Below are 13973 nucleotides of genomic sequence, written 5' to 3' on the forward strand. Positions count from 1 at the left end.
ACAATTCAGCAAAAGTTTTCAACCCTCTGCTCTTCCATCATCCAGTCTGTCCTCTGTTCTTCCTTCATCCAGTCTGTCCTCTGCTCTTCCTTCATCCAGTCGGTCCTCTGCTCTTCCATCATCGAGTATGTCCTCTGTTCTTCCTTCATCCAGTCTGTCCTCTGCTCTTCCATCATACAGTATGTCCTCTGTTCTTCCATCATCCAGTCTGTCCTCTGCTCTTCCATCATCCAGCCTGTCCTCTGTTCTTCATCATCCAGTCTGTCCTCTGTTCTTCCATCACTGTGTTCTGGATCACCAAACAGGACAAAGTCAGACTCCAACGGATCATCAGGTCTCCAGAGAGAACCATTGGTTCCAGCCTCCCCTCCATTCTGGACTTGCACACCTCCAGAGTCAGGAAGCGGGCGGGGAAAGATAACTGCAGACCCTCACACCCTGTAGACCCCTCACACCCTGTAGACCAGGGGTGCCCACACTTTTTTGGCTCACGAGCTACTTTTAAAATGACCAAGTCAAAAAGATCTACCTACATTAATAATGCTTATATCTATATAAAGCATTATTAATGTATAAATATACAGAGTATACTTTATATTTACAATATTGGTGTACCTTGCATAACTGCATGAACCCTTATGACACAATACAATTTTGTACATTTTTGGTCATTACATTTTGCTCTGATGACTTCACTGCATGGAACCAGCAGGGTTGCATAGTCCGGACAGTAGCTGCTGGTAGTCAGCGTCAGGCAGACCAAATGATCATCAGTCATGGTGGAACGGTGTTTGGACTTAATCTTTTTCATGTGGGAAAAGGCTGACTCTAGGGCTGCAACTAACGATTATTTTCATAAACGACTAATCTATCGACTATTTTTTCGATTAATCGACTAATCTAATGACTATTTCCCATAGCAAATTAAGAATAGTAACTCAAAATGTTGGAATTTGAACTTCAAATGTATTTGAGTAACAAGATCTGAACATCAGAACATCATCATAACAAATAAATTAAATAGTAATACAAATTAAAGTGCAAATATGCTTTAAAAGTAAAGAAAAAGCACAAATAAAGCTTTAAAGGTAACTCAACATAGCAATCAAGCCTCTGAAAGTGCAAAATAACTAAAGAATAACTGGGCTGCAAGTGCCATTCAAAGTCCAAAAGTTTAAAAAAATTGTCCATCCTACCCGATAATTAAAGCGCAAGGGTTTAAAAGTAAATCAAAATGACTCATTACAGTCCCACGTCTTGCTGCTCCCTCCTTCAGGGGAACACACAATTTACACACGTTTTAAATTGTAATTCAGAAACGTGAGCATATTGACATACTCTTAGTTGGTTGTATTCTGCATGTTTAACAACATGGAGAAACTCCTGTATCTCCGGACAGAGCTCTATAAGCCGTCTCACATCAGTGTGCAGCAGGAAGTCAGAGTGGCTGCAGTCCTTCTCCAGATGCGCACAGAACATCCGTCTTTGAAGAGCTCTCGCTCGATTAGATGATCTTTGTTGCCACATCCGTGATCTCTTTCATGTTTAGCGTTGCAGCGCATAATGCTTGTTGGTGTATTATGCAGTGGTAATGAAGGAAGTCGGGGAAAACATCTCCCTGTACTTGGCAATACATCCATTCAAGCGGCCAACCATTGCGGGCGCAGCGTCCATAGTGATTGACATTAATTTGCACACTGGGAGCTGGGTTTTGTTGCTAAAGTTTTTTAAATTTTTTTTAATTATTATTATTTTTAAAATGGCATGCGATCTACCCGCACTACCTCCGCGATCGACTGGTAGATCGCGATCGACGTATTGGGCACCCCTGCTGTAGACCCTCAAACCCTGTAGACCCTCACACTCCGCAGACCCTCACACCCTGTAGACCCGTACACCCTGCAGACCCTCACACCCTGTAGACCCCTCACACCCTGTAGACCCTCACACCTTGTAGACCCTTACACCCTGCAGACCCTCACACCCTGTAGACCCTTACACCCTGCAGACCCTCACACCCTGTAGACCCTCACACCATGTAGACCCTCACACCCTGTAGACCCCTCACACCCTGCAAACCCTCACACCATGTAGACCCCTCAGACCCTGTAGACCCCCTCACCCTGCAGACCCCTCACACCCTGTAGACCCCTCAGACCATGTAGACCCTCACACTCTGTAGACCCCTCACACCCTGTAGACACTCACACCCTGTAGACCCTCACACCTTGTAGACCCTCACACCCTGTAGACCCTCACACCCTGTAGACCCCTCACACCCTGTAGACCCTCACACCCTTAGACCCCTCACACCCTGTAGACCCTCACACCCTGCAGACCCTCACACCCTGTAGACCCTCACACCATGTAGACCCTCACACCCTGTAGACTCCTCACACCCTGTAGACCCCTCACACCCTGTAGACCCTCACACCCTGTAGACACTCACACCCTGTAGACCCCTCACACCCTGTAGACACTCACACCCTGTAGACTCCTCACACCCTGTAGACCCCTCACACCCTGTAGACACTTACACCCTGCAGACCCCCACACCCTGTAGACCCCTCACACCCTGTAGACCCTTACACCCTGCAGACCCTCACACCCTGTAGACCCCTCACACGCTGTAGAACCTTACACCCTGCAGACCCTCACACCCTGGACAAAAGCTGTTCACCTCCTCTCCTCTAGTAGGCGCTACAGAGCTCTGTACGCCAAAACCACCAGACAGACTACTGTCTTTAATGTCTTTTTTTTCATATTTATCTTGTTTACTGTATATTGTGTTTGAAAAAGTACAAAGAGCAAAGTGAAACCAGAGTCAAATTCCATGTATGTGCAAACTTACATGGCCATTAAAGCTGATTGTTGGCCACTATATTGAATCTGCTTCAAAGCCGGTGCTCTTCCTGCTGTTTCCAACAATAACATGCAACTACAATGATGAGGATGTTGCGGTACTTTAGCAGTAGGCATCACAGGTAGACCAGTCCCAGACCACCTGAGGGGTCAGGATGGTTCATAAGGTAGACCAGTCCCAGACCAGCAGCAGACCACAAACATACTTAGGCCCTAAACCATTCAGTGCTTTATAAACCAGCAGCAGGATTTTAAAGTCAATTCTTTGTTTGACAGGAAGCCAGAACAAAGACCTCAGAACTGGAGTGATGTGATCCACTTTCCTCTGAGACCTGTGAACACACCGTTACAGTAGTCCAGTCTACTGAAGATAAATGACATGTGAACACACCGTTACAGTAGTCTAGTCTACTGAAGATAAATGACCTGTGAACACACCGTTACAGTAGTCCAGTCTACTGAAGATAAATGTATGGACAAGTTATTTAATAATAAAAAAAAGGTTAAAACAATGGTAAAGGGATTTCCAGCCATGTGAATCTCGCACAGTAGCCTTATTGCTTGCTTTGGCCGTTTCTCAATAAGCGTTCTTCTCTGTACTTGTGTTCTCGTGGACTCGTGAAACGTCATCAGTTGCGGCCCAAGTACTGTTCCAATTCAAAAGTCAGCTTCTCGCCAAGAACGGTGAAAATGCCCGGATGTGACTTGATCCGCCCATTTTACCGGGGATGCGTCAGAGCAGACTTGAGCGTACTTGAGAGAGCCAATATCCCAGAATGCATTTCGGACCAGCAAACGGGGAACAATGACGGATGAGAAAACTCATAACTGAAAGTTGACATTCTATGAATACTACCGTTGTTGAGTCACAAAATTTAATTTTAGGATGTTTTCAGGCGAGAAGTTAGTTGTTTAAGCATCAAATCTGTGGTCGCTTTCTCAAGAATCGGCCTACTTAAAAAGATACGCCGACGAGTTGAGGTCCTGCTCGCGGGACCGGTGAGCCCCGGAGCACCGGGCCGTCAGCGCTCTGCTGCCCGCCGAGAGCAGCCTGATCTCGGCTGGACTTTTTGAAATGATCCGCTGGCTCCGATGTCTCCGTTTCGATTAAACATGAGATATAATTCTGTTTCGAGGATTTAACAAGTAATCATTATTATTTATTCACAGTCACATTAAATCAGTTTGACTGAGGGAAAGGTTAAGGTTTGTAACTTAAGATTTTAATTTAACTTTTACTTTGAACTACAGCGGTGTCTTATTACTTTTTACCGAATTGTTTGCAATTATATGTGTGTATATATATAAGTATATATATAATACATATTTATAAACACAATATATATACAATGAGATGTGTATCTGTGTGTGTGTGTGTATATATATATATATATATATATATATATATATATATATATATATATATATATATATATATATATATATATATATATACCCTTAGAGATAGGGTAAGGAGCTCGGACATCAGGGGGGAGCTTGGAGTTGAGTCGCTGCTCCTTCGTGTCGAAAGGAGTCAGCTGAGGTGGTTCAGCATCTAGTCAGGATGCCTCCTGGACGCCTCCCATTAGAGGTTTTCCAGGCACGCCCAACTGGTAGGAGACCCCGGGGAAGACCGAGGACACGCTGGAGGGATTATATCTCCCGGCTGGCCTTGGAACGCCTCGGGATCCCCCAGAATGAGCTGGAAAGTGTTGCGGGTGAGAGGGAAGCCTGGGTCGGCCTGCTGAACCTGCTGCCACCGCGACCCGACCCCGGATAAGCGGCTGATAATGGATGGATGGATATATATATATATATATATATATATATATATATATATATATATATATATATATATATATATATACACACAGTATATATACAATGATATGTGTATGTCTGTGAAACCAGTACAAAAAAAGCAGGGTTGTCATATTTTGTTTGACTGTAAAAATACTTTGCAGTGAAGAATCAGAGTTACTCATGACAACAACAGCTGAGGTGGTGACATCACCAAGTCAGCTGCTGTTCCAATTGCAGAAAGACCGTCCTGCGTTCTCCTGTCTTTGAGAGCAGCCGCAGCAGGAGGCGTTGTCAAAAAACTGCAATCAAGTCGGACAGTTGTTAGCTGCCTTCAAAGTAGACACAGGAAGTCACAGAAAAAAGTACTTCCTGTTAGTTCCGAACTTTTGTTTACTTGTAGTTTACAGATCACGTTTGGATTTATTATATGTGTTTATAAATATATATTTATGTAAAAATGAATGTGTAGCTGCATCCTTTGGTCTTTTGATGTCTGCCTGTGAAATACATTACTAGTAGTTTTGATGTGTGTTGTATAAATACGATTTTGTATTAACAACAACAACACAATAAATGTTTTTAGATCAAACATGAGACTAATAGTCAATAATCCAGCGTTAAGCATTACAACTACACATAAAAAAAGAATTTTCTACAACACGTGGTGTTTGCTGTCAGATCTAAGAGCCAATCAGCTCTCTGATGTGGCGACAGCCAGGCGTTTCCCATCATGCACTGGGACACGCAGTCGTTGGAAAGCAACTGCGGCGGCTAAAGCCTAGTTTACGGTTCTCCGTCACGTTGACGGCATACCTACGCCGTCGACGTGACGTCGTCGTCGCATTCGAAGTTCTGCGTCGAGGGAACGCGGGGGTGTGGCTGTGTGGCTGTGTGGTTTCAGGGGTTATAGCCGAATTCCGGTCACAGTAAACAATGGCGACCAAGTTGGAGCGGCTGCATTAAAGTTGGAGCTCATCAATATTGAAGAGCAAATGCTTATATTGCAAATGTTGAAGCGCAGGCGACAGAGAAGACCTTTGCGGTGGTGCTCTGTACGACCAGTAAACCGGTCGAGGCTGGGAAAAAGCAACTGCCGGAAATTACGTTCTGAGCGGACCAATCACAGCGCTTACGGTCCGCGTCAACGCGACGCGTAGTTAGGATTTTTTGGAGGTGCGCGTCAGGCTACACCGTAGGGGTCTGCGTCGACGGCGTACCTACGCCGTAGCTACGCCATCGACCTGACGGAGAACCATAAACTAGGCTTAACTCTGAAATCGACGGCGACTTAGTCTCGTGAGAGTATCATTGACCACGTGTGCATGACATCAGAGCAAGTCGGGAGCAAGTCGGACACAAATCTAACCGGCATGCATTGCGCGCCGATCGCCGCCGATCGATTCTGCGCAGAACTGGCTCATCTCGAACGAGCCTATTTACTCAGACTTATTATCTATGTTACTTTGAATTTAAACGAAGTGGAGTCCCAAGAAATAACGAAACTTTAACATTTGAGGAAATAAGTCACAGTCAGAAGGAGGGAAATAAAAAAGATATGAAGATATTTTGCAATATCAATATAACCACATAAATAATTCTGGCTTTATTTTGACATTCCATCACACGGGGTTTGGCAGTCAGCTTCTTGACCCGCCCCTCTCGTCTCGTGACCGGCAGACTTCAAAGCCAATCACAGGGAGACCATCTGTAAACATGGCGTCTGACTTCAGGTGGAGATGTGTAGCGGTAGCGCTGCTTCTGTGCACATCTATACTTTGTTTATTAGCGACTGACGACAAAGAAAAGCCCAAGAAAAAGAAAGACATCCGAGACTACAATGACGCAGATATGGCCCGGCTCCTGGAGCAATGGGAGGTAAAGTGCTTTCATTCAGCTACAGAGCTAGCCTAGCTAACCCAGGCTAGGTCTGTAGCTAGCTAGTGGGACGTGGATGAACGTCGTGAGGAACATGAAGCTATCGTACCCAGCACACAGTCAGTTCTCCCGGTCATTAGCCGCATGTGTGTCCCGGTTACCAGCATCCTGGTGGAGGGATGACTACCGGTAGTGTCGCGACGGGCCTCCTGGAGGCGTCCTCAGCCAGTGTGTGTTAGCATGTGAGCGCTAACTGGTATATGGAGACATACTCTGTAAACACAAGGAGTCAGCTCTATTGGTCAAATGTGTGTGTACGAGGCTTTAGCACGGGTTTTTAAGTTGTTCTCAATGGCCTTAAAAACAGAACAATACAAATAGACAATACAGCTAAAAAAAAAAATATATATATATATATATATATATATATATATATATATACATATATACGTATATGTATATATATATATATATATATATATATATATATATATATATACATATGTATATATATATGTATATATATATATATATATACATATGTATATATATATACGTATACATATGTATATATATATATATATATATACGTATACATATGTATATATATATATACGTATATATATATATATATATATATATATATATATATATATATATATATATATATACGTATATATATATATGTATATATATATATATATACGTGTATATATATATATATACGTATACATATGTATATATATATACGTATATATATATATATATATATATATATATATATATATATATATACGTATATATATATATATATATATACGTATATATATATATATATATATATATATATATATATATATATTTTTAGCTGTATTGAGGAGAATGGGCCGACTGATTCGAGCTGATAGAAGAGCAACTTTGACTGAAATAACCACTCGTTACAACCGAGGTATGCAGCAAAGCATTTGTAAAGCCACAACACGCACAACCTTGAGGCGGATGGGCTACAACAGCAGAAGACCCCACCGGGTACCACTCATCTCCACTACAAATAGGAAAAAGAGGCTACAATTTGCAAGAGCTCACCAAAATTGGACAGTTGAAGACTGTAAAAAATGTTGCCTGGTCTGATGAGTCTCGATTTCTGTTGAGACATTCAGATGGTAGAGTCAGAATTTGGCGTGAACAGAATAAGAACATGGATCCATCATGCCTTGTTACCACTGTGCAGGCTTGTGGTGGTGGTGTAATGGTGTGGGGGATGTTTTCTTTGCACACTTTAGGCCCCTTAGTGCCAATTGGGCATCGTTTAAATGCCACGGCCTACCTGAGCATTGTTTCTGACCATGTCCATCCCTTTATGGCCACCATGTACCCATCCTCTGATGGCTACTTCCAGCAGGATAATGCACCATGTCACAAAGCTCCAATCATTTCTAATTGGTTTCTTGAACATGACAATGAGTTCACTGTACTACAATGGCCCCCACAGTCACCAGATCTCAACCCAATAGAGCATCTTTGGGATGTGGTGGAACGGAGCTTCGTGGCCTGGATGTGCATCCCACTCCATCAACTGCAAGATGCTATCCTATCAATATAGGCCAACATTTCTAAAGAATGCTTTCAGCACCTTGTTGAATCAATGCCACGTAGAATTAAGGCAGCTCTGAAGGTGAAAGGGGGTCAAACACAGTATTAGTATGGTGTTCCTAATAATCCTTTAGGTGAGTGTATATGTGTGTGTGTGTGTGTGTGTGTGTGTGTGTGTGTGTGTGTGTGTGTGTGTGTGTGTATGAGGGTGTGTATCGGCGTATAGACATATGTATGTGTATATGCGGGTATATTCCTATGTATTGTTATTTTTATGATTTATATGCATGTATTGTACACAACCTCTTCTTTATATGCATATCTAGAAAATCAATAAAAACATTTGATCACAAAAAAATAGTAGTGGAAACAGTAGCAGCAGTCGCACCAATAGTAGTAATTGAAATGGCAGCAGTAGTAATAGTAGAAGTTGTAATGGTAGTTGTGGTGGTAAAAGTGCCATGCCTACTACTCATTATATGAATAGTTTCTGTCATATTCATGTAATGTGCTGTACTCTGTTACGTTGTTCATTCTGGTCACATGACATCTATTCTTCTGTCCATCCGGGGAGAGGGATCCTCCTCTGTTGCTCTCCCTCAGGTTTCTTCCCCTTGTTTTCCCTGTGAAAGGGTTTTTACTATCTTTATTGGGGGAGTTGTTCCTGGTTCGATGTGAGGTCCCGGGACAGGATGTTATGTTACAGAGTAAAGCCCTCTGAGGATAACTTGTGATTTTGGGCTATATAAAATAAAGTGAATTGAACAGGGATGTAAGAGTCAGTCAGTCCTGGTCTGTGTTGATGAACCCGACTGCTGCTGGAAAGTCTTGGTCCTGACTACAAACGTGTCTCAGAGGGCTTTACAGTCTGTACACATACAACATCCTCTGACCTTTGACCTTCACATCAGAAGAGGACAAACTCCCCAAGAAACAGGGGAGAAGCCTCCTGGAGAGCCACAGAGGAGGATCCTCCATCAGGATGGACAGGTGTCATGTGACCAGAATGAACAACTACATTACATTATACACACACTTACATTTGAAGATGTTGAGTTGTATTGGGTATATAATAACAGTACCGTTTGTAACATCTTAGCCGACTACTCGCTGTACATTCATGCTCTGCTGTTGCTCCACAGGAGGATGATGACATTGAGGAAGGTGACCTCCCAGAGCACAAGAGATCTCCTCCCTCCATCGACTTTGCCAAGGTTGACCCCTCCAAGCCAGAAGAGCTGCTGAAGATGTCCAAGAAGGGCAAGACTCTGATGGTGTTTGCCACGGTGTCAGAAGAGCCCTCTGAGAAGGAGACGGAGGAGATCACCGGGCTGTGGCAGGGCAGCCTCTTCAACGCCAACTTTGATATTCAGAGGTAGTTGCTCTCTTTTAACATCACCTACTACCAGTTACTGATGTATTGAAGGGTCTGTCAGTTGAAGAGAGTTCAGAGTTAGTGGTGTGGTTTATGAGGTGGTCAGCATACGGACGACAGTAGAAGGAGTTTTTAGAAACAGACGGGAGGAGACAAGCTGTGGACTGTTGGTTTATAATCTACATCCACGTCTGTACATTGCTTTGTTAAAAAATATTACATATTTTTATGTATATATTTACACATCTGAACTATGCCTCCAATACATTAATATTTTTGAACACAGCTGTTAGAAATACATTGGTAGTTGAATGATTGAGCTCTTGCCGTTTGTGCTAAAATAGGTCAAGTTCATTTAATATAATTTTATATATATAAAAGAAACAAGAGAAAATATCACAGTGTAATGAAGACATTTCACATTCATCATATTGCACACAGATATATTGCACATAAGGGCATTCATTAATTTTCACATTTAAGGTTTCATTCATATAACATGAATACATATCCATGACCACACTAACCCTGCTAACCAGGTTAAACTGAGAGAGAGAGAGAGAGAGAGAGAGAGAGAGAGAGAGAGAGAAAGAGAAAGAGAGAGAGAGAAAGAGAGAGAGAGATGACACAGTCTCCTCTGGTGACTAGTCAGGGCCGACTCCTGTCCAACAGACCCTTGATCTTTTCAACAAGGACGCACAGGCCGTCTCAGTCGGGCGATGGGCACGGAAACCAAACTGCATAGGATGCAACAGGGTGGTCTTTGAGATGCTCTACAAGAAGTTGGGCAACCCATTTCTCCGCTATTTTTGATATTATTGGTAAGATGTAGATTGGTCTGTAGTCAGACATGTCAGACTTGAAGATTGGGGTTACCACCTTCCAGGCTGAGGGACCACTGCATGTTGGAGGGATAGGTTACCAGATGAGTGACGGGTTGGACCAGGGATTCCTTGTGTTCCTTAAGAATGTTGTGTTAAAGCCAAAGACATCCGTGGCTTTGGAGCTTCTCATAACACTAATGAGCTTGAGTTATTTCATCTTAAAGACAGGTTGGATAGAGTTGACCTGGCTCTCGCTGCATTCAGGAGAGGAGGAGAGCTCGGCTATCTCATTCACTTGTGCATTTGCGATGATTTCCAGGAAAAGTTGTCTTTAGCCTTACGTCTGAGTAACTTTATTTCTGCTGGTTGTAGATTGTAATCTGTCGGTATCTAGGCCGCTCTGTTTCAACAGTGCCTCTAGCAGACATGAGCACTCTACATTCCTCATGGTAGAGTTACCCTTCTTCACCTTATTTCTCCTGATGAAAGGGGCCATGATCTTTGACTGACCTGTTAAACATGTCACCACCACTTGGGGTTCATTCATGTGAGTAGTTTGGCCCAGTCATATTCGTGTAGGTTATGATGCTGGTTGTTTGGTATGAATTCATAACTGGGCGTGGAATTAACTGGTTTTGAAAAGGAGTTGGAGAATCGTGACTTAGTTAATTTTCTGGAGAAAATAATTGCATTGTGGTCCGAGAGACCTGTGAGAAGGTTATGAGTGGCTACAATTCTTTCAGGTCTGTTTGAAAATAGCAAATGAAGTCTAGTTTTGGAGTGGTTGGTTAACCTGGTGGGGTTTCAATCAGCTGGGATAGGTAGAAATGATCCATGGTTTGTTTAAGGATTTGTCTGTCTGTCTTCACATCCCAGTTGATATTAAAATCCCCGATTTACAATTGCTTCAGTATGTCTGCGTGGTGATTCAGGAGGGCTTTTAGTTGGTCATGGACATGTTTCTTGGCAGAGGTACAGACATTAACACACAAGACATCTCATCAGGTAGGGAGACGTTAACTGGGGATAGAAGGTCCTCCCCATGGCCGGTCCTGCCTAAACACATCACACCCAGCTATAAGGACGGGTTGTATGTATGGTTACTTGTGTTGTTACCAACACCTGGTGACAATGTCATGTCAATAACACTAACGTCTCATGTCTTATGTTTATGCACCTTCCGCCTAGAAACATTCCTCGTTTGTGTAAACATTCCTGGCAAATAAACGGTTTCTGATTCTGACCTTTAGAAATATATTTACTGAGAAAAGTGGTGATGTGTTCAATACTTATTGTACCCGCTGTACATAGAGCAAACACAAGAAAATAGTCAAAACAAGTGGGCTGAAAGCCTGATTCATGAGAATGCAATGATTTTGTGAGAACACTTAGAGCTGCTGACATTTTTGTGTCTGTATTTTGGTTTGAATGTTTATGATAGACTCATTTTAGTACGTGAGACTCACAACCTTGCAAAAAGGTATGCCGACACGATGGAAAATGAAAAGCCTAAATTATCCTAATGATGCGTAGGAGTTGATGAAGCTGTGAAGCACGTTGTTCTCGTTCTGAACCTGCGGTCGTCACCTGTCCCCCTGCAGGTTCGTGGTGGGCTCCAACCGGGCCATCTTCATGCTGCGGGACGGCAGCGTGGCCTGGGAGGTCAAAGACTTCCTCGTGACCCAGCAGCGCTGCTTGGACGTCACCGTTGAGGGACAGGTGTTCCCCGGGAAGGCTGCCGAGAAGGACGACGCCAAATACAAGCAGCAGAATGAAGTCCACACCAAGAAGAAGAGCAAGAAGAAGGCGGAGACCAAGAAGCCCGACTTGGAGGGAAACAGTGCCAGGCATCTGAAGCAGGAGCTGTGATTAAATACCAGAGGAAGGCCTTAGACATAAATTAGGCCTTAGCATACCGAGGGGCTGCAGGACGCCACGTGGTTCAGAGTCGGTCTGAGACCTGAACCCTCCTGGGAGCACATGAACCCTGGGTCTCCCCACTGACACACATTGCAGGGACGGTACTTTTTCAAAATCATAATTTACCAATCTTTCAAATCTGTTGTAAATGAATGCTGTCTGTTTTCTTTGCATATTTGTTGATTATCACCAAATGAAAACAATAAATTCCGATATAGTTTGAAAGGTGATTTCAAAGCCGTTGTTCAGGAAAGTGTAGTCTTTGTTCACATCAGCATTTAAATTAGATTCAAAAGTAGCACCCACATGTTCTGTTTGATGGTTCACTGAATATGAAAATAAAACAATTTTATACAATCATATGAGATTTCTTCAGAAGATATATTTGTATTAATAATGTAGATGTGATGACCAAACGTAGAAGCAGCTGTTACTGTTCAGTTAGTAGATTGAGGCGTGACCAGCAGGAAGCAGGTCACCTGATCAAACCAACGTCAGATTGAATGGGTTTCTGTTTCACTTTGACGATGTTGTTGTAATGCTCAATGCTCATTAATTAATCACTGAGGCGTTCCATGTGAAGTCAAACCAGTTCAAGTGAAACCGTTTCACACATCTGCTTTTGTCACACATGTTATGGTAAGCTGTAAAGGGTCAGATGAGACATGCCCAGGACTACGCTGCCCTCTAGTGGTACCATGCATACAGCTCATGTCTGACCAACTGTGCTACGTCAATGAGGCCAGTGAAGTAGTTCCTGTGGAGGCTTTGTGAACACACTCCATTAACACTCAGGGTTCACCATGTGTTTTCATGTTCAGTCATGAGAGTGTCTTTCACTGAGCAGTCAGTGTATTCAGAGGAATGCAGACAGCTTGAGACTTCTCACACATTTCACCCATCTCCACATTAGTCATGTTCTCTGCATTATCACAAATTATCTCAATTAGTAAACAAATGTAAATCTAACCAGGTTTTCAAATCACAGACCAATCTCTATTTTACTCATGCCACAGATGCTTAACAACTCAATAATTAAGTAATCTTAATTATGATCATTTGAACTTAGATTTGAATTTCAGTATGTTTTTTGCTCCAACTGATAACTACATCAACTTATATTATTTTAAAGTGAAAAAAAGTGCATTAATTGGTTATGTCAATAGAACAATATGTATTGGCCCCCATGAGGAGTTTAACATTGCAAATCACCACATCTTACACAGTGTCCCTCGATTTGAAAGGCCCAAGCAGAACTTGGATATGAGGTCAGGGCTCCAGAGGAGCACAGTGGCCCCAAACTTAAAATTTTAGGGGCGCAAGCTGAAAATGTAGGGGCGCACACTATAAATCGACTTGCAAAGTTTTTCTATCATTTTCACTGTATTGCTGATAAATACTTTGACAATACATGCATAAACTACAATCTTATTAACTTGTGCAATAGTTGTAATAACATACACCAGTTATACAGCTTAAAAATACAAAATTAATATTTATGCTCTACTGACAACAACAGAACAAGTTGTAGACATAACTTGTGCATTAACACTTCCTACAAAAGATCGCCCCTTGGTGGGGGATAAGGTGCCTGTGTTGGCCAGCCCTTGTAATTAGCTACTGGGAGTGGAGCTGCACTTTCATTGCACAGGTCGCGGCACATTTTATGTTTCTGACTGCCGTTGTGTTTGATCAGCGTGTCGTGTTTTAATTGTGTAGTG

General features: G+C 42.7%; 1 protein-coding gene across 1 annotated transcript; it reads left to right on the top strand.

The window, feature by feature from the left end:
* Positions 1-6378: 6378 nt before the first annotated feature.
* mesd (mesoderm development LRP chaperone) lies at positions 6379-12599 on the top strand (the record flags this gene model as incomplete). The annotated part of the gene is made up of 3 exons (XM_079217605.1): positions 6379-6540; positions 9276-9508; positions 11934-12599. The coding sequence occupies 3 exons, from the start codon at positions 6379-6381 to the stop codon at positions 12199-12201; spliced, it is 663 nt and encodes a 220-aa protein (XP_079073731.1). The 3' UTR covers positions 12202-12599.
* Positions 12600-13973: the final 1374 nt, after the last annotated feature.

This window comes from Taurulus bubalis, assembly GCF_910589615.1.
Source record: "Taurulus bubalis genome assembly, chromosome: 4".
In the NCBI taxonomy this organism is placed as follows: Eukaryota; Metazoa; Chordata; class Actinopteri; order Perciformes; family Cottidae; genus Taurulus; species Taurulus bubalis.